We start from the raw sequence: 22,037 nt of genomic DNA on the forward strand, positions 1-22,037 counted from the left end.
TCTGGTCTGATCCATCAGGCTAGTTCTTATGTTCTTAAGGCTATTGCTTTCACATCCTGCACGTGAGCTCCCAAAGGCACCTGGTGGGCCACTGCGAGTAGCAGAGAGCTGGTCTGATCCAGCAGGCTCCTTCTTATGTTCTTAAGGCCATTGCTTTCACCTCCTGCATGTGAGCTCCCAAAGGCACCTGGTGGGCCACTGCGAGTAGCAGAGTGCTGGACTAGATGGACTCTGGTCTGGTCCAGCTGGCTCGTTCTTATGTTCTTATGTTCTTAACTTAAAACACATCTGAAAACCCAACTTCTCTACAAAATCCAGGCGCCTTCATTTCTACTTTCTTACAGTCAGAGGGGGAATTAATGTGCAGGAATTGCAGATCGCACAACGCCAGTCAAAAACAAAACACAAGGACAGGGGAGGGGAGGGGCCAGGGAAAAGGAGGCCAACCAGATGGAATGCCGGAGCAGCCTTCAGCGACAGGCCTTGTGGAACAGATCCATCTTGCAGACCCTGTGAAACTGTGGTAAGTCACACAGGACCTGAGACTCCACCAGACTGGTGCCAGGACCAGTTGAGGGCAGCCAGACAGTCTTCGGCCCAAGAGAACTGCTTCGAAGGAGGGCATTTCCATCAGGATCCACAACAACAAAAACATATACCCCGTTTCCCCGAATATAAGGCATCCCCCGAAAGTAAGACGTAGCAAAGTTTTTGTTTGGAAGCACGCCCGACGAACAGAACACAGAAAAAATAAGACATCCCCTGAAAATAAGACATAGCGTATCTTTGGGAGCAAAAATTAATATAAGACACTGTCTTAAGAACATAAGAACATAAGAACAAGCCAGCTGGATCAGACCAGAGTCCATCTAGTCCAGCTCTCTGCTACACGCAGTGGCCCACCAGGTGCCTTTGGGAGCTCACAGGCAGGAGGTGAAAGCAATGGCCTTCTGCAGCTGTTGCTCCCGAGCACCTGGTCTGCTAAGGCATTTGCAATCTCAGATCAAAGAGGATCAAGATTGGTGGCCATAAATCGACTTCTCCTCCATAAATCTGTCTTATTTTCGGGGAAACATGGTAGTTCAAAATATGGGTGACTTTTGACTCAGCCGCACAGTGGTTTCCTGAAACCGCAGCGGGTAATTTCTCTCACTTTGCTGCCACCTTCGCATTCTCTTCGTTTCACCCTGAGTGGCCTTTTCTCTGTCTCTCATCAAGGATGTCAACCGGGCTATTACGGGGCTGCCAAGAAATCAAGTCTTTTCTGTGAGCGACCAACCCAGAACAAATGCCTCAAGAGGCCAGTAACTGGGCACAGTATCCCTAGCAACAGGCAGCAGTTCAAAACCGGTTTCCCAGAATTTCCAAAAACAAGGACTATGAAGAGGGGTTGCATTTGGGGCGGGGGGGCACAGTTCTTTAGGTAAGAGCAGCAGTGGCGTAGGAGGTTAAGAGCTCGTGTATCTAATCTGGAGGAACCAGGTTTGATTCCCAGCTCTGCCGCCTGAGCTGTGGAGGCTTCTCTGGGGAATTCAGATTAGCCCGTACACTCCCACACATGCCAGCTGGGTGACCTTGGGCTAGTCACAGCTCTACAGAGCTCTCTCAGCCCCACCTACCTCCCAGGGTGTTTGTTGTGAGGGGGGAAGGGCAAAGAGATTGTAAGCCCCCTTGAGTCTCCTGCAGGACAGAAAGGGGGGATATAAACTCGTCCTCGTCCTCGTCCTCCTCCTCCTCTAATTAGAACATAAATGACCAAGGCAGTACCATCTCCACCTGAAGCACCGTATCAGCTACACATTCTGGATTTCAATTTCCTTTCAATACACTTTCCTTTCAATACCCTTTCAAGATGGAAACTTAACAAGGTTCAGGTGCCACTATCAGACAAACTGGCAAGGCCTTTGGCTCACGTGGACTACTCCCAGTGGTGGGATCCAAAAATTTTAGTAACAGGTTCCCATGGTGGTGGGATTCAAACAGTGGCGTAGCGCCAATGGGGCTGGGCGGGGCACAACGGGGGCGGGGGCGGGCATTCCGGGGGCGGGGCATTAATAATTTCTCTGTTACTGGAAAAAACTCTGTAAACAAAAAGTTCCTAATTTCCAGCTGGTATCTTTCTGTCCATAATTTAAACTCATTATAACAAGTCCTATCGTCTACTGCCAACAGAAACAACTACTTCTCCTCTAATTGACTGCCTGTCAAATACTTCATACTTTCAAATACTTAATTTTGTTTCTAGAAAGCAAAAGAAGGATACTTTCCTTAAACAAGGAACTTTACCGTATTTCTAAAACATGTTTTTAAAACAGCCCAACAGGGAGAATTATCCCGTTTTCTACCTTCGCTAACCAGCCACATAGGAAACAACAGGACTTTATGATTTTAATGTCAGGATTATGCTGACTGTGTTTGATGTTTTCTGTGAGTGAAATGCAAATGTTATTGCTATTGCAATGTCCCTCTCTTACTTCCTCTCAACAACCTCCGGGCACCGGTTTACCTCTTCAAAGAGGTGTGAAAGGTTCCCAAGTCCTTTGATGTGTTGTAGTATTGTCGCAGTAACCATTTGGTGTGGCCTGCAACGGGGGGAGGGGGGCTAGTGAAATATAGTAGCGAGATCTGAGCGTCCCGCTCAGATCCAACTTTAGTATGTTACTCTTCGTATCTAGAATAAACGGAAAAGCGGACCCGATTAGTAACCCCCTCTCGGCGCACACAAATAATTAGTAACCCACTCTCGGGAACTGGTGAGAACCTGCTGGATCCCACCTCTGACTACTCCTACACATCCAGCCAGTGTTCCACCAGCTGCACAGGCTCCAGTTGGAGCTCTGAAACAGGTTTGAGGTTTGTATGCTGTCCTTCAAAGCCCTAAACTACCAGAAACCTTTGAATCTGCAGGACTGCCTCTCCTAATACATTCCCCGAAGAAAGTTTGCTCAGCAAGGGAGAATTTATTGCTGGTCCCTGGCCCGAGAACTGTCCGGCTGCCCTCCAGCGAGACCAGAGCCTTCTCAGTCTTAGCCCCTGTCTCGTCTGTTGCGACACTCTGTCAAATGAGACCCAGGCCATGTGAGGTGAGGGAGCAAGCTTGCTTTCTGCTGCTCCAGAGTCTAGGACCAGGAGTAATGGGTTCAAGGTGAAGGAAAACGGTCCATTGGATACTCACCGTGAAGGGCCCTTCTCCTGGTAGGTTACGGGTGTTACCGCCGCAGGAAAATAAACAAATATTTTCCTGAGTCAGGTTGCCTGGCTACACCGGCTCCATGCCCGGACACGGAGACTTGTGTGTTTCAGAAATCGCCATAAGGTTCGCAAAGAACGTATATGTATGTTTGTGCCAATGCTATATGGTTTCCCCTCTTGTTTATGCCATTCTAGGATGTAATAAATGCCCCTCTTTAGTTGAATTATGATGTGCCTGCAGTTTAGGATTTCAGTTTAATAAGGTTCTCCAGTTAAGTTTAAGGTTTTGTTATTGTTAGATTTAGGAAAGCCTTGCCAATAAGTATGTGTGTTTGTCCCCTTAAAGTTTCCCTAATGTTTAAGTTTAGAAATGTTGTTTTTGAAGTTTGTGTCTGATGGCCAAAGCAGTGGCCAGAAAAGTTTGATATTGAGGGACAAGAAAGTTGGCTCTGGAATGCAGCTGAGACCAACGCCCAGCCGACTCCTTGACAAAGACAAAGACCCTCTTTGGACTTGCAAATCGGATCTGTTGCCAGCACCCAAAGGTCCCCTGGCCATTGGAAGACGTGCAGGGACCACCATTGGACAGTTTGAACTTTTCTTTGTTGCAGCGATGTGGGGCGGGAGCCTCAGGGCATTACTAGAGGAATCAGCCATCTGATAAGGGACTTAGCTGGGTGCGGCAGCGAGCCCACCTGGAAATTTATGAATAGAAGTTATCTGCTTTCCATTCAGCACCAAAGCGAGATCTCGCGGGAAGACGGCTGACAGCGGGATTTGGTAATCCCATTCAAAGTTGTAACTGTATCTTGCTTTTGATGTGTTTGTTTTGATTGGTGTTTTGGTGAGGGACTTGCCGCCTCACCTCCCACTTCCCTGCCCCTTTGCCCCTTTGAAGTTTTGGGAATAAAAGTTCTTGCACTGCGTTGCAAGGGCACGATTCTCCTGACCGAGCTGTGACCGCCACTGGCAATAAAATCTTTTGCTTGAAGAATGTCGGCTTCCTGCGCCACATTACGTTGCTGAGCTGAGCTGAAATCACTTATTGTTACCTGGCAAACAGCAGTAACACGAGGACATCTTGGAAGTGGGTGATTCCTCTCAGAGCTCCAGGTGCCATCTTTCATTCTCAGATGTTTTAGCAATGTGCTCATGGTTCAAACGGTGGCTTGTTCGAGGCATGGAGGAGGACTGTGTGCAATTTCCAAGTTGGGAAATGATGTCGGATATGTTCATCTCTGAGGCTTGCTCCACGAAGAAACCTTTTCACATGGGGATGAGAGGTTGTACAGTACCCTTCCAGGTTCGTTACTACTGACGCGATAGTCGCCACCTGCCTGCGGAGCGTGGGAGATCTCAAGCTGGATTGAAGTCCATCTTGAAGGAAGCTCAGTACATCACCCGTGGCCGGAGCCGTGGGATTGTGCTTCTTGCGTTGGCACCATCTTACAAATGCCTTCCAGGTGGCATTGCATATTCTATTGGTGGAAGGCAGAGGTGGGATCCAGCAGGTTCTCACTAGTTCCCGGGAGTGGGTTACTAATTATTTGTGTGTGTCGAGAGGGGGTTACTAATTGGGTGCGCTTTTCCATGCCTCCCCAAGAGGCATCCTGCCTTTGAACGTGAAGGTTCCATATAGCAATTGCGACTAACAATGTAACTCCCTGAACTGGGTTAATCCCTTTCAGGTACTGCAATTCATGGATTCTCAGCCTTTCGTACCTTTTATCTCACCAGTCTCTATCAAAGAACCTGTGTGTTTCACCATTGCTGTGTTCAGATTTGTGAGTTGGGGCATGTTCTATAATGTGATGATGATTTAGAAATGACCTGGTGCAAAAAAACTTTTGGGGGTTGTGGTGGGGTGGCTGCCCATGGGGGGGGGGGGCATCCAACTCAGGTTTTGCCCAGGGCTCAGGTTTGCCTAGGTACGCCTCTGCCCCCTTTGCTGAGGGGGCCAAGGAACCTGTTACTAAAATTTTTGGATCCCACCACTGGTGGAAGGTCTCCTGGATGCAAGAATGGTGTCTGTAACTTCCAGACTGTACGATTTCACAGTCAGCTCTCGCCTTTCAGTCTCCACACAGTCAACTCAGATGCAACATTTCCTCTCCAGCCTTGTTACAGGGTCGGTTTGGGAGTTCCCCTCTTTCGGACAGAGCATGTCCACATGGCCCAACTTGCATTGAAATGCTCGAACGTATCTTGTTCTACTGCCCAAAATATAAACCTCGGGGAAGCCTTATTGTCACAGTTCATACGCAACTGCTCGCCTAAAGCTAGCACCTTAAAACTACTCAACAGTAACGATCCCTTGATGCTAGGAAACACAGCCCAGTCTCTGCTGCAGGTTTTGTTGGTAAGAGAAACCTAATCTGTCTCGTTATATTTGCCTCTTCTGTGATTTTATCCTTGACGCTTATGCCTAATAAAGGTCTTTTGATGTTTGACTAAAAGAAAAGCAAGACAGTCTCTAAGCGCTTCTGCTCTCCCTAGAGGCAGGAACAGAACTGGAGGAGAACAGGGCGGTCTCCTGCAGACCATGGAGGCTGAAAAGTTAATTGATAATCCTGCCTCCCTGATTGGTTGCCGGAGAATATCCAGATGTCCTCTGGCTCAATGGAGAATAGCCTCTGGCGATCAGGTTTCCCCCTTTCAATTTATACACTCAACTCTGTATAAGTGTGAATTGTTAGAATTGTTAGACATAGAGGTCCCCCATGTTCCTGTGGAACTGTATTGTGGTTGGTAAATGTTGGATCGAGCTTCCTTCAGTCCCACCTTCAGTTGTCTTAGCTGAAGTGGTGTTTTTGTCTGCCTGTAAATATCCAAGTGGCTCTGAATACTCCGTGTGTGATATTCTCTGTGTTCGGAAAGGTGCTCTGTGCCAGTTTTAGCATTTTGTTTTCACGTGAAAAAAAAGGTCATTTACATAATGAGACAAAAAGCCTTTTGGCAAAAGCGACTCTTTGCAGAACAAACCATTAATGCAGGATTTTACACGGAGTTTTTCTTCAAAGCACAGTTTAATTTGCTGTAGTTGGGACGTTCTTCCAGCAAGGTAACGGGTGAACTGAAAGCGTTCTAGCTTTAGCGCGGAGGCAGAATGTCACGCTGTTATACCTTCCTAGGCAATTCGTTCCTGAATGCTCCCCACCGAACATACACATGGCCATCCACACAGAATGCTAGATCAGGGGTCTGCAACCTGCGGCTTTCCAGATGTTCATGGACTACAATTCCCATCAGCCCCTGCCAGCCCATGGGCACACAAGGTTAAGGGCAGCAGCCCACTGCAAATCCCCCCAGGGAAGTTAATGGCCAATCCACCCTGACATCCTCTGTTACAGAAGCTGGCTGAGACAAGAGAGACAAGCCCATTGTGAGCCTAAAAGCTCTAGGTCAGAGGTCAGCACCTTCCTTACGAGGAGAGGCTGCAGCGTTTGGGACTCTTTAGTTTGGAGAGGAGACGTCTGAGGGGGGATATGATTGAAGTCTATAAAATTATGCGTGGGGTAGAAAATGTTGACAGAGAGAAATTTTTCTCTCTTTCTCACAATACTAGAACCAGGGGGCATACATTGAAAATGCTGGGGGGAAGAGTTAGGACTAATAAAAGGAAACACTTCTTCATGCAACGTGTGATTGGTGTTTGGAATATGCTGCCACAGAAGGTGGTGATGGCCACTAACCTCGATAGCTTTAAAAGGGGCTTGGACAGATTTATGGAGGAGAAGTCGATCTCTGGCTACCAATCTTGATCCTCCTTGATCTGAGATTGCAAATGCCTGAGCAGACCAGGTGCTCAGGAGCAGCAGCAGCAGCAGAAGGCCATTGCTTTCACATCCTGCACATGAGCTCCCAAAGGCACCTGGTGGGCCACTGCGAGTAGCAGAGCGCTGGACTAGATGGACTCTGGTCTGATCCAGCTGGCTTGTTCTTATGTTCTTAGGTGTTCATGAACTACAATTCCCATGTAGTCCATGGAATTTGTAGTCCATGAACATCTGGAGAGCTGCAGGTTGCAGGCCCCTGTGCTAGATGAACAGTAGATTGGCCAACACCAACCTTCCCACACCTTCATTGTTCTCCATGGCAACATGAGAGGGCATTTGAAGGCATGGACCCTGACCTGCAGGAGGAAGTAACGAAATCAACTCGACCAGCCTCATTCGCTGCTTGCCACATTAAGTCTTGTATACCTTCATGGCACCGTAAACCAAAGCCGCACAATGAGAGGACGCTGCATTTTCATGCCAAGCCCTTCAGGCTTCCGCTTGAAATGTTCCGATGCCGCCACACAGATGGGCAGAGAGGCAGGACGTTTCCCTGTTATTTGACATCAGTTCCTATTGCCCACCTCATTCGTCGCCGAGGCTAGTTGTGGGAGAATGCATCTCAGTATTTGTAACAAGCCCTGACCAGACTGGCCCAATGTCACAGAGGAGGCAGAGGCTATGGTTGCGCAGAGGAGGCAGAGGCTACGGTTACCGAATAAAAGAAGTGCTTGCAATGCTGCTATGACAGGCAGAAAGCTCTGTGACATGGAGCCAAGTCCTGCTTCTCAGATTCAGTTCTGTGCGGGATTTAATGTATGGCATTTACCTGCATCACTCTCCTGGACACACGTCTGTCTTTAGCCAGCAGGTAAAGACTCTGTTCCTTTTTTTTTGGCGCGCTTTCAATGATCTCTTCTTCCTGACCAATATCTTCAAACGCGCTTTCTATTTTTTGTATTTCTTTTAATGCTTTAATGATATACATTTGCAAAGGGGGCTGATTTTAGTAGTTTTAAAATTTTTATCGTGTGGATTTCAAAGTTAAGCCACCTTGGTGGCTGCTGTCAGGACATAAAGGTAGGAAATAAATATTGTCAACAAATAGAATAAATAATGAGATTCATCATACCCTAGCCATACAATGCCAACTGGATGCCCTGGGTCTTTGCAGCAGGCACACGGGACAAGGATCACCTGTTCCAGCATACCTGAGGGACCGCCTCTCCCCATATTGCCCCGGTAGGCCCCTCCGCTCCTCGGAGGAGGACCTACTCGTGATCCCTGGCCCAAAAATGATCAAGCTGGCCTCGACGAGGGGCAGGGCCTTTTCAGCCCTGGCCCCTACCTGGTGGAACAGGATCCCTAGGGAGATCAGTGCCCTGCGGGACTTACAGAGTTCCCGCAGGGCCTGCAAGACGGACCTGTTCCGCCAGGCGTTTGGCCAGCCTGGTTAAAAATACATCTACCATGTCATCTGGCCTCCCATGGGCACAAGGGAGGGGGAGGGGGTAGCCAGACGCCATCCACATTTTTAAATGGGTTCTGTTTTTATGTAATTGATATTTAAATTATGTTTTAATGTACCTTGTTGTGAACCGCCCTGAGCCCTCAGGGGGAGGGCGGTATATAAAATTAATAATAAATAAATAAATAAAATGAGCCCGTTCCTGACACTGAGGATGCCGCTGCAGAGCGTGAAGACACGGTGGAGCAAGCCCTGGCTCCTTGCGAGGAGGTGCAGATAGCAGAGCCAGCTCCAAGCCCTTCCCTGCAAGCCAAGGCAGAGCCTGATGCTGTGCAGCTGGGAGAGCCGTCAAGAATCTCAGAGGAGCTCAGCAACAAGCCAGCTGCGCAGAGGAGGCAGAGGCTATGGTTACAGAGTAAAAGGAGAAGTGCTTGCAATGCTGCTATGACAGGCAGAAAGCTCTGTGACATGGAGGCATCTGCATCTAAGGAGGACGGAGTTCTTGCAGGATCCCAGCCTCAGTAACCAGAACTCCCTATGCAAACCCTGAATTGGGCTTGTCTCTGCCTGGGAGCAACCAGTGTACTTCCTGGTAAGCTCCATGTGCCTGGTCTCCCTCTGACCTCCGGCTCTCAGCCTGCCTGCCGGCCTGCCTGCCTGCACCCTGTCTCTGGACTGCCTGTACCTGCTGCCTGCCCTGACTCTGGACTGGTTGGTCGTGCCTCACATGCTGTCCATCTTAACTCTGGCTCACCCAGCCACACTTTAGCTCCTACCTGCCTGCAGCACACAGTCTTCTATAATGATAGACACAGCTGCACAGTTTTATCCTGCGTAGAAACATCAGCTTCTAATACTGACCCAGCAAGGAGATAATTTGCTGGAAAGACAAATAAAAAAAAATATTTTTAAAAAAATGCTTTCCTTAAGTTAGCAAGTTCATCGACAAAAACTGAAAGCTTTTTCAACTAGGTGCCTGTTTTCCCTTCGGTCCATAGACTATGCTTCAATATTGCCTATTAATTGCCAAGTTTCAGCGGAAGAGCCTTCTGTGTTCTATCCAATATTTATACCCGGGGAAAAAATAGAACTGCTGTCACTCACAATTTAATGATAGCGGGATCAAGTTTGAATTGCACCTACGGTTTGTCAAATTACACACAGTCATACTCTGCTGTTCAAAGGGGAGTCTCCTTTTCGCTTGTCCAAACACAACAAAGATCTTCACCCGAGCCCTGCAATAATTTCTCTTGAGTATCTCAATAACACTTGAAAGGATTCTTACTAACTCTTGCAGTGATTCGTTACACTGATTTTATTTGTGTCTCTGTGTTAATACAATATGTATATCTGTAAATATATCAGGCCCCTGGATAGCTTTAATTTGCTTGTGTTACTGTAATAGGCTTTGAGCAAACAGAACATGGGATACAGAAGTACAGCAAATAAATATATACACAAGGAGGGGTTGAAAACACTTCTTCAGTTCACGGATACTCTCTTATTAGGTAACGCAGTTAGACCAACGGACCTGAAGTGCAGTCCGACGTGGCGTTTACTCCAATCTAAATGCATTGAAATAAATAGGCTTGGACTGGTGTAATTTTGCACACAATTGCACTGACAGAGCCGTAACAAGGGCTTTGAGCTCCAACGCACTCAATAAAATCCTAGTCAATGATGGCGAACCTTTCTGAGACCGAGTGCCCAAACTGCAACCCAAAACCTACTTATGTATCACAAAGTGCCAACACGACAATTTAGCCTGAATACTGAGGTTTTAGTTTAGAGCAAATGGTTGGCTCCAAGGCGCGCGTTACTCAGGAGTAAGCTTGGTGGTAGTCGGTGGCTTTGCTTTGAAGCAACTGTGCAACACTTCGAACAGGTGAATCACAACCCTAGGAGGGTTTACTCAGAAGCAAGCCACATTGCCAGCAACCGAGCTTACTACCAGGTAAAGGATCATGCTTTAGTTCTTCCCATGAAAATCAGTAGGGTTTAATAGCGCTTAACAGGGTTACCTACATTGCTTCCCCAAAACTAGGTCTTAGGTTTAATGCTAATAATCTCCCTGAAATAATTACACTATTATCACATGACAAACTCTGTGCACGCGTGCCCACAGAGAGGGCTCTGAGTGCCGCCTCTGGCACCCGTGCGATAGGTTTGCCACCACTGTCCTAGATAACAGATGCAAGTCTGGATCATGTCTAGCAACACGGCGCACAGCAAAAAGCTCACACTGCTCCTAAGAACCAAAAGTGCACCATTATATATTTTCTTATCTTAGTGCAGGGCAGGCCACCTAAGAAAATGTGAGGCCGTTTTCCAGGAAAGTGCAATCATCTATTTATACACATCAGAGTAACTGAAGCCATTTTTAAAAAACTGCCGCCCCTGCCCGGAGAAACGTACAATTTACATTTCAACGAAGAGGCTGAACGGAAGCAAATGTGGCCATTGACCAAATGTGGCCATTGACGGCTGGTGCTATTAGCAAGCCGTTTTCTCCATCTGGGCCTTTCCGTGCCACAAGCGAAAGAGGCTTTTGCCTAGCAGAAGTCACCATTTTATTCTTTATCTTTATCTACCTTTAATAGGCATAGATAGATCAAGATTTACACAGACACATTCTGCAGTGTCAAGTATAGTTCAATAGCAAGAAAATAGTCCACATAACTTGATGGTTGACTTCAAGGGATTCAGATCACTTCAGATTTTTTTTTAAAGAAATACCCAGAGCAAATGACAGTAAATACCCCTACACAGCAATGTAAAAATACAATCTAATCTAAAACTGCAATACAAATAGATCTGTTTAGCAAGTTAAAAGCAAAACAATACAGCAATAGGTATCCTACCATGCCTAAATATTAGACAGTGTGTATCAGTTAGATTGGAGAAGATACCTATCTTTTATAAGAAGTTCTGCGTTTGTTTGATGTATCATATTTGATATTTAAACATTTGATTCTGTGCCAAATAATAATGAACCAATTTGGTTTAGTGTACTGGTATAGTATGTTTTTTTTAAAAAAAAAACACACAGTTAAAAGTAATAAAATGGGAATAAGTTAGCACTTTAAAATGGTTGTCAGGTATAGAGCTACCATACGTGTTGTATGAGCATTGTAATCTCCAAGAAGAAAACGTATGGCAACAGTAGGGTTAGAAATTTTCCTCGCCACTAATAAAGGGTGGATTAATCTGAGACACACATCTGCATTTATTTGGCACTTTAGGACAGTGGTGGTGAACCTTTGGCACTCCAGATGTTATGGACTACAATTCTCATCAGCCCCTACAAATGGCCATGCTGGCAGAGGCTGATAAGAATTGTAGTGCATAACATCTGGGGTGCCAAAGGTTTGCCACCACGGCTCTAGGAGGACATGGGTAAGAGAGTCAGTGGAGCCACAGCGACAGTGTCTTTGTTGTTTTGAAATTTGGTGATACCTTCCGTTGGTAGAGGCTGAAGGAAACTATTGAATCGGGCTAACATAAATGCCCAACGGTGGGCAACCGGTAAAGTAGATGCTAGGTAATTGGCTATAACTCCGTACTTGGGAAGGATGCCCAAAGCCCGAGGAGAACAGACTGAAATTTTTGTTGAATAGAAAGCCATGATCACCATTTTATTCCTGCATGTTTGCAGCACAGTCCTGGGGCACAGGGAGTGGACGAGGAGCTACCCCAGCATGTCTCCAACACAGTGTCTGGGCTGCACCGTGACAACGCCTTTCAGAAATTGATGTGTGAAGGGGCAACCACACTCTGAGCAGAGGTGAGAATCCTGAGGTCCCGACTCAGGACGTCCAGTCCAGTGGCATCTTAGAGTCATAGAGTTGGAAGAGACCCCCAAGGGCCATCAAGTCCAACCCCCTGTGTGACGGATTAGGCCCAGATTAAAGGGTTAATTTTTAGAACAGTGATGGCGAACCTTTTTAAGACCGAGTGCCCAAATTGCAACCCAAACCCCAGTTATTTATCGCAAAGTACCAACCGGGCAATTTAACCTGAATGCTGAAATTTCAGTTTAGAAAAACACGGTTGGCTCCCTCTTCCTCTGCCCCGCCCGCTCGAGCAGGGGCCAGCCTGCTCTAGCCTCCAGCAAATCCTGCATGCACCGCTCTGTGCCTCTCTAGCATCTCTGCCTCTTCTGCACACACACACACCCCTCGGGAGAAGTCACCTGAAGCACAGGCACCAAGTCCACCAGCCGAGTCCTCCCTGGTCACCACGGTGCGCGCATGTTGTGCTCAATAGCCCACGCTAGATATATGTGTGTGTGCCCACAGAGAGGGCTCCAAGTGCCACCTCTGGCACCCGTGCCAACAGGTTCGCCATCACTGTTTTAGAAGGAGCAGAAAAGCTGGCCTTAGCAACACTTCATGTAAACGTAGACACCTCCTAATTGGCTGGCACGGACGCAGTTAGCCTAGAGCCACAGGTGATATAAAAGCAGGAAGAAGCCTGTCAGAAGGGGGAGTTGGGGAATTGAGACTGGGTGGAGAGGGAGAGAGAGAGTTTTGAGTAGTCAGACACAGATCGTGTCAGCCCACAGATCTGAGATCTTGTTCAGAGGCAGTGAGGCCAGTGAGAGACAAGAGAGAGGAAGGCTAGGTGGCCAGATTCTTCTAAGACAGCGGTCTGCAACCCGCGGCTCTCCAGATGTTCATGGACTACAAATCCCATCAGCCCCTGCCAGCGTGGCCAATTGGGGCTGATGAGATTTGTAGTCCATGAACATCTGGAGAGCCACGGGTTGCAGACCCCTGCTCTAAGGCTCATTCCGCACATGCAGAATAATGCACTTTCAAACGGCTTTCAGTGCTCTTTGAAGCTGTGCGGAATGGCAAAATCCACTTGCAAACAGCTGTGAAAGTGGTTTGAAAACGCATTATTTTTGCGTGTGCGGAAGGGGCCGAAGTGATCTCCGAGAGACTGAGAGGAAGCGTCAGTTAATACCAGAGGCTAGGGGTCTACGTTGGTGGGAGACGAAAGGGAAACTTATTACATGGAGACCCTCCAAAGCCAGTGTAAAATCTCTTTGGAGATAAGGGTGGGCGTTTTAGCGGTGGGTTCGGGGCTGTATGTGGAAGGTTTGCCCTTACAGAGTCACCTGAGCGTGTTAACACTAACGTCTGTATTGAAAGCTCACTGAAACTGCTTGCTCTGTAACCATTAAGAAGTACCTGCCTAAAGCGATGCTTATGTACCTCTCTGAACCACCATCCTGAGAAGAGAAGTTGGTAAATCAAAATTAATTTTTGTGTTTTAAACTCTCGAGAGCCGCTCCATACGTTCCGTTTTGGTTCAGTTTATGGTGGCAGCGTTTAAAAACTATAGAGTAGTTTGCCCCAACAGGATGTTCTGTTTAAAGGCCTATGGGTGCGTGAGTTGTAGGTAGCTGAATTTGTTGGCCTAAGGCACTCCTCTCAACTCACACACCCATAGGCCTTTAAACAGAACATCCTGTTGGGGCAAACTACTCTATAGTTTTTAAACTATACCAATCACATAGATACTACTACCCTGACATCATGCACAAACTATTCCAAAATATGGGTGCTGTGTGGTTTCCGGGCTGTCTGGCCGTGTTCTAGCAGCATTCTCTCCTGACGTTTCGCCTGCATCTGTGGCTGGCATCTTCAGAGGATCTGATAGTGGGAAAGGAAAGCAAGTGGAGTATATATACCTGTTTGGAGTGTCCAGGGTGGGTGAAGAAACATTGTCTGTGAGTAACAAAGAAGGCAACCAGGTCAATAGTTGAGGGCATCTGAATAGAAGTATGAGTAACAATGAAGTCTATAGCATGGGAGTAACAATGGAGATAGCAAGGTCACTGGTGGGAGTATCTGAATAGAAGTATCCTGGCCTTTGTTTCCTTTGTCTATGGTCATCCTGTGTTTGTGTGGAGCTGGTTGACCATAGGATGAACACAGGATGACCTGTTACTCACAGACAATGTTTCCTCACCCACCCTGGACACTCCAACAGATATATATACTCCACTTGCTTTCCCAACATCAGATCCTCTGAAGATGCCAGCCACAGATGCAGGCGAAACGTCAGGAGAGAATGCTGATAGAACAGGGTCATACACCCCAGAAACCACACAGCACCCCAGTGATTCCAGCCGTGAAAGCCTTCGACAATACATATTCCAAAATATTCCCCCCAAAGACCTGACATGTTTTGAGTCCCACTGGATCTTTTTCAGACTGCCACGGGGAATGGACCAGAGGTGCCGTTTCAGCAGGGGCGGCTGCCTGCCTCATAAACACTCGGGATGGAGTGGCCCATTGTTTATCCTGCCTGTAGGCCTTGGGATTTTATGAAGGTTACCGTTAGCCCAGAAATAAAAAGCTAGCCTGAAAGTAATAGTCAGCCGAGGCTTAAAAAATAGGGCACACACCCCAGCTTTCCTAACACTTCCTTGCCTGCAGGAGATCCGTGCTCTCGACAGCACAGGCAGCCAAGAGGCAATGCAGAAGCACACCCGCCAACCTTACAATTAAATGCCCCCCCCCCCCAGCACAGTAGTTGAAACCTGCCACAAGTTCACATGCAAGGCACACTGTGAGGCAACATCTATCCTCCGCTGCCTACAGAGCCAATGCCTGGCAGGGCGCAGCAACGCTAAGAAGGGACTGGTGAGTTTTCTATGCACGCCCTCAATAAGCAAACAGGCAAGTCACCCAGCTGAGCGTCCAAAGCAACCATACAGCTCACCTCAAGCATGGCGGCTCAGAAGAACCCTTAGAAACCGGAGAGGAGAAACGACCCCTGCATGCTGCACGTGGGAATCTGTGGTTGAGGATGCGAGTAGCAGGGGGTCGGGCACGCTTTTGAAGAAGAAGAAGAAGAAGAAGAAGAAGAAGAAGAAGAAGAAGAAGAAGAAGAAGAAGAAGAAGAAGAAGAAGAAGAAGAAGAAGAAGAAGAAGAAGAAGAAGAAGAAGAAGAAGAAGAAGAAGAAGAAGGAGGAGGAGGAGGAGGAGGAGGAGGAGGAGGAGGAGGAGGAGGAGGAGGAGGAGGAGGAGGAGAGGAGGAGGAGAGGAGGAGGAGGAGTTTGGATTTATATCCCCCCTTTCTCTCCTGCAGGAGACTCAAAGGGGCTTACAATCTCCTTGCCCTTCCCCCCTCACAACAAACACCCTGTGAGGTGGGTGGGGCTGAGAGAGCTCCGAGAAGCTGTGACTAGCCCAAGGTCACCCAGCTGGCGTGTGTGGGAGTGCACAGGCTAATCTGAATTCCCCAGATAAGCCTGCACGGCTCAGGCGGCAGAGCTGGGAATCAAACCCAGTTCCTCCAGATTAGATACATGAGCTCTTAACCCCCTACGCAACTGCTGCTCCGGTTTTGCATGGTTGCTCCGTTTTTGCTTTTATTCTGCTTTGCCACGGCTGGCAATCTTTTCAAAGATCTTTTTGACATGAAGGACACCAATCCCAAGGGCAAGAAGTTGGATGGAGTTCCTCAACTCCATTGTGAGAGCGAGCCCTTTAAGATGGACCTGATTCTGCACGTGAACATACAGATCTATCTGCACTGACCTGGGTGATAAATTCCGCCTCGTGATGGCCAACACCTTGTATGATGGGGGACCTTAGATGATGGGGAATACAACCAGTGATGGGATTCAGCAGGTTCAAACCACTTCAGCAGAACTGGTTGTTAAAATGGTGCTTGTAAACAACCAGTGGTTAAATTATTGGAATCCCACCACTGAATACAACCCCACTGATAACCAACCCTCCAGGGCCAACCAGTTTGAGTAAGTGATGTATGGGAAGGTGTACAGGATCAAGAAGAAGAAGTAGAAGGAGGAGGAGGAGGAGGAGGAGGAGGAGGAGGAGGAGGAAGGAGGAGGAGGAAGGAGGAGGAAGGAGGAGGAAGGAGGAGGAGGAGGAGGAGGAGGAAAAAGGAGGAGGAAGAAGGAGGAGGAAAAAGAAGGAGAAGAAGGATAAGAAGGAAGAAGAAGGAGGAGGAGGAGGAAGGAGGAAGAAGGAGAAGAAAGAAGGAGGAGGAGGAGGAGGAGGAGGAGGAGGAGGAGGAGTGTGCTGCCAGCAGGCAGGGTGTGGTCAGATCCAGCCTCACAGGGCAATGCAGGCAGGGAGCACAAGTGTGGTCAGGTCACAGTCCAATGGGTCAAGGCAGGTGGCAGGTAAGGCATGGTCAGGTCACTGTCTAATAGGGCAGGGCAGGAGCAGGCAGACAGCCCCAGGTCCAGATCACAGGAGTCCAAGCAGGCAGGTGGACTGAGAGCTACAGCAAGGACAGGAAGATCCAGCAGGAAGTGCACTCATTGCCCCCAGGCAGAGCGAAGCCTAAGGCAAGGAAGCTCTGGTGACTGAGGCTGCCATCCTGCAAGAGCTCAGACCTCCTCAGATGCCTCCATCTCGCAGAGCCTTCTGCCGCACCTGGCAGAGAAACAAGCCCTCCTCCTTGCCACTCTGGCGAAGGAATCACCGGTCACCCCTGACATTTCAGGTAAGCTGGGAAGGGTTGCATTTTGTGTTGGCTGCAGTGCACAGCATCTCCTGCAAGATGCTCAGTTGTGGTTTCGTTCCCCTCATTAAACAAAGGGGGGGTTCATTAAAAAAGAAAGAGCCAAACTATAAAATGCAATTGCTTGGCTCCAGCACAATGTGTTTTGCATATCACGAAGTAAATCCCGAGACGAAATTCTTAAAATCACGATGGGGCTCTCACTAACAGTAGCCATACCATAAATTAATTGCTCCCAAGTCTTATGTTAATATTACGCAGCCCAAACCCCAACAAAGGGAGCAGCGCAAATAAATCCACAAGTGGTACGAAGCCACCTTATCCGCCCTATTCTGCCTCCAAAATCCAACTTTCACGCAAGCAAAATCAAATTGAAACCACGAATCTTTATTTCTGCTATTAGATGTTCCCTCTCAGTGGGTTTTCTCATGACTTTTACACAATTTTTAACATCTGTCTGTGTCTGTGTCTCTGTGTTTCTCTGTGTGTGTGTGTGTGTGTGTCTGTGTGTGTGTGAACTGCATAAAACAGCTACAAGAGAAAACAAACTGGGAACTACAGCAATTGCCCATTACTTATCTACACAAATAATGTCTGCCCTCGAATCAAAGTGCACCCACAACACAACAGAGTGGCAAATCTCCCAGGCCCAATCGCCTGGCAGTTTTGCACCTGTCCCTTCTCCAGGTGAGTATTTCCAAGCATGACCAAAATCCACATTTTTCTCCCATCCCACCATGACTTCCCTATTTTACAATGTCGTATATTCCCAACTTGAGCACTTTAACATGGGTGGATTCTTTTCTCCTTTTTTAAAACTACTTAGAGAAAAAGCCACATACTGGAAACGCAACAGACACAGAAAGTATAAAGTCCAACTCTCTAGTAACTATTTCCTAGCACTGAGCACTGCTCGGCCGTGCTCACTGAGAGGCCTAGACATTGAACGGAGCTGTAGCTGCCAGCGCTGAAAACATTTCTAGTCTAAATTGACACTTGTCCAGACCCAAACAATGGCTGATTCACGCACTTTAGAACACCATCAAGGCTAATTTAGAACCAGGTCGTTGAACTCTCTACTGAGAGCAGCAGCATAACTCCAAGGTGCACTGCATTCCTCCGAAATCTTTTAGAGAGACACCTGAAGAGCGGCTCTTCACCTGAGGCCTGTTGCGCTCCAGTTGCCAATTTCAGTCCCAGTATGGTTATGAATATTTCACCCCACCAAAATGGTCACACGGGACATTCTGGCAGGTGAACATTAAGCAATCCTCCCTCTAGCCCCTTTTACCCTTCGGAGCACAGCTCAGAGAGAAAGTGCAGCTTTGGGGAAGGCCGAGAGTCCAGAAGGCAAAGTCAGCCACCACCACCCCCGCCCCACAGCGACCCGATTTCACTTCATGTGATTGTTTAAAGGAGTCAGGCCCATAGACACATGCTCAGGTGTAATTACTAGCATGAAAACAATTGCATCCTGTCATCCAGGTGTTAATCCACACCTCAAGCGCAGCTGCGAGAATATACACCAGAGGTGATAACTGCGCAAGAGAGGTGGCAAAGCGACAATCAGGAACCAACGGGAAAGGCAAAGGAATTCAGCAGCTGTCAGACCAGGAAGTAAGATCACCTAACGTCACTGCCTGTGTGCCAAGCGCCGGGCAATGCAGCCAGCTAAACCAGCGGTCTTCTAAAGCAGGTGACCCTCCAGATGTTTATGAACTACAATTCCCATCAGTCCCTCCCAACATGAGCACTGGCGATACTGGCAAGGGCTGGTGGGAATGGTAGTTCATGAACATCTGGAGGGCCGCGAGTTTGACACCTGTGTTCTAAAGCATAGGTGTCAAATTCACAGCCCTCCAGATGTTATGGACTACAGTTCCCATCATCCCCTGCAACCATCATGCTGGCAGGGAATAATGGGAACTGTAGTCCATAACATCTGGAGGGCCGCGAGTTTGACACCTGTGTCTAAAGGGATGTTGGGGGGGAGAGATAGTAAAGCAGCAGCAGCAGGAGCTGTCCACCCCACCCCTGCATCACAGTTAAGACTAATAAACGCATCCAAGAGGGCAAAGAGGCAGGGCGCACTCTGGCACGCGTACGAGAGCCAAGTGACCCAGAGGGTTGTGGTCAGATGCTGCTCGGACCTCTGGGCCTTCGGAGAAAGCCCAAGGATCAGGCCGAGGTGGCAGCCGAGTGATTCACGCCGTTCTGCCCTGACAGACACTGACAGCTCCGCTGGCGGAGAGGAGGCCGCACGGTGCCGGCGAGCTCCCTCCTTGCCGACGTGATCGCCCAAAGGACGTGCGCTACCTCGCCTCTCTCTCACACCGAGCACACTGCAGCTCCTCCAAGATTCACCCCCAGGAACGGCCTGAAAGAGATTCATATCCCTCTGTCTCTGGGCAGGTCTGGGGACTCCGTCTCTCACCAGACCAAATCCCTTTGAGCCCAGGCCTCTACCTTCTCGGGAACAAATGGCACCTCCCTGCGGTGCAGTCCTGTTTTCCCAAAGAATCACCGGAAAATGCGCCCTGTCCAGGGACTCCCAAACCACCAAGGTTCTCTCCCCCGACAACACACCTTTCTATATGTCCCTCGTGTGCCCCCCGGACCATCTCTGTGCCACCCAAACGGGGTCCCTCGCTTTCACATCACCCCAGCCGTGTGGAACTCCTTCCCTCGGGACTTTCCTTGCTGTCATTCCCCACCTCTCCCCCATCTCCGTCAACAGCACCGCCGCGAAACCCTACCCTCAAAGGCTCCCCCCGTTCGCCGCCACCCTCGGGAAAGGCCTGTCAACACCTTCGCCACCATAGCCCCAAACTCCGCTCTCCCCCCGCCACTAAATTTAACTTCACGCCTTCCGCCTGCCGGATCACCTGGAGCGCCCCACACATCCAGCTCACGGTCCCAATCCTGTTCACGTCAGCCCTCCAGCCGATCTGTAGCCCCTTCATTCACCCTACAAACAATCCCGAGCTTTTCGTCCCAAACCCTACAGGAAAGAAGAGTTGTTGTTTTTTTGTATCCTGCTTTCCTCAACCTTAAGAAGTCTCAAAAGGGAGAGGTGGCAGGCAAGGGAAGAAAGAGAGAGAGGGGTGGCATGCAAGGGAGAGGAGGGAGGGGGGGCGGCATCTGAACATGGCCCACCCACCCTACCAGAGGAAGGGGAGGGGTGGCATGAAAGGGAGGGAGGGGGAGACGCCTTGTGAGGCAGAGGCAGAGAGACTTCTGGGAAGACAGTGACTGGCCCAAAGTCACCCAGCAGGCTTCACGTGCAGGAGTGGCAAATCAAACCCGGTTCTCCAGAGCAGAGTCCACCTCTCTTAACCAGTACACCACATAAGCTCAACCGCTTTCACCCCATTCCCCAAAAACCAACTCTGCTGAGTCAATCCTGTTTCTGGCAACGCGTCCCCTGCCTGAGTGGCCAGGCTTCCTATTGCTACAGTGACCTCTGCAGCCCCCATTCCCCCCCCCACACACACACCAATGCTGACCCCTCGCAGTTTGTACAACTACAACCGGAGGCACACAACGAAGATTGGGACTCACCAGCCAGACCAGTTATGGCTTCAGACTACAGAATCAATTCGTCCAGGATGTGCCCTGCCAGGCGCCACCTCATCATACCGATGCCCCGAACAACCGTCAATCTGGCCTACGCCCCAAACAGCCCCCAAGGACCCCTGCCCCACACCGGTGAGCCCCCAACAGCCAGCGGCAATACCCCTCAATGCCCACCACAGCAGAGCCACACAAATCCTGCCAGGGCCAATCCAGACCCAGGAACGCCTCCCGCACCGCCATGATGCCACCCCCAACCCTACATCTTCTACTGCACAGGCGTCAAACTCACAGCCCTCCAGCTGTTATGGACTACAGCTCCCATCATCCCCTGCCAGCATGATGCTGGCAGGGGATGATGGGGACTGTAGTCCATAACATCTGGAGGGCCGCCATGATGCCACCCCTAACCCTACATCTTCTACGGCACAGGCGTCAAACTCACAGCCCTCCAGATGTTATGGACTACAGTCCCCGCCATGATGCTGGCAGGGGATGATGGGGAATGTAGTCCATAACAGCTGGAGGGCCGCCATGATGCCACCCCCAACCCTACATCTTCTACGGCACAGGCGTCAAACTCACAGCCCTCCAGATGTTATGGACTACAGTCCCCGCCATGATGCTGGCAGGGGATGATGGGGAATGTAGTCCATAACAGCTGGAGGGCCGCCATGATGCCACCCCCAACCCTACATCTTCAACTGCACAGGCGTCAAACTCACAGCCCTCCAGATATTATGGACTACAGTTCCCATCAGCCCTGCCACTCGGCCATGCTGGCAGGGGCTGATGGGAATTGTAGTCCATAAACATCTGGAGGGCCATAGTTTGAAGACCCCTGTGCTATAATGACCCCCCACTCACAAGGCCTTAAATCTCCCCCAACCAACAGACCCCCCCTCCCACACGCAACGCAACATTCAGCTCCTTCCCCCTCCCCCTTCAGGGTCGCCCCAACCCCTCCCACGGGCCCAAGCCCCCTCATTTGCATGCCCACTTTGCATACGCCCCGCCCACCGCTCACCCCTCCGCAGGGCCTCGTCGTAGGTGAGGAAGCCGATGCGGGACTCCTTGTTGCCCATCGCGCCGCCTCAGTCCATGGCCGGCGGCCGGACCCCGCTGCCGCCCCCCGAGGCCGCTGCTCCGTGGCTGTCCAAGGCCGGCCCGGCCCTCCCGCCGCCCCTAACGCCGCGGCCGCCGCCGCCGAGCTGTCCGGAGAGAGAGGCTGGACGCCGCGGCCGCCTCCATGCCGAGTCACGTGACGGCGCCGACGGCTGGCCCCGCCTCCGCCCCCTCCTCGCCTTTCAAAGCCGGCCCCGCCTCTGGGGGGGAGGGAGCGGTCACGTGACGGGCGGAGCGGCGATAAGGAGGCGAGAGGAAAACAGAGGCGAGCGCCAAAGGGGAAGGGAAGCTGCTGCGCGCGAGACTTCCGGGTTCCGTGTGGACGCCGCTCTCTGCGTGCGCTGTTAGAAGAAGAAGAGTTTGGATTTATAGCCCCCCCTTCTCTCCTGTAG

General features: G+C 49.6%; 1 protein-coding gene across 1 annotated transcript in view; it reads right to left on the minus strand.

Annotated features, from left to right (window-relative positions):
- LOC125445920 (ubiquitin carboxyl-terminal hydrolase 32-like) overlaps positions 1-21,785 on the minus strand; it is a 114,816-nt gene extending 93,031 nt beyond the window's left edge. Inside the window, 1 exon segment of the mRNA XM_048519358.1 lies at positions 21,548-21,785. Coding sequence (XP_048375315.1) covers positions 21,548-21,605 — 58 coding nt within the window. The 5' untranslated portion in view covers positions 21,606-21,785.
- Between the last annotated feature and the right edge of the window lie 252 nt (positions 21,786-22,037).

This window comes from Sphaerodactylus townsendi, linkage group LG16 (genome assembly GCF_021028975.2).
Source record: "Sphaerodactylus townsendi isolate TG3544 linkage group LG16, MPM_Stown_v2.3, whole genome shotgun sequence".
Taxonomy (NCBI): Eukaryota; Metazoa; Chordata; class Lepidosauria; order Squamata; family Sphaerodactylidae; genus Sphaerodactylus; species Sphaerodactylus townsendi.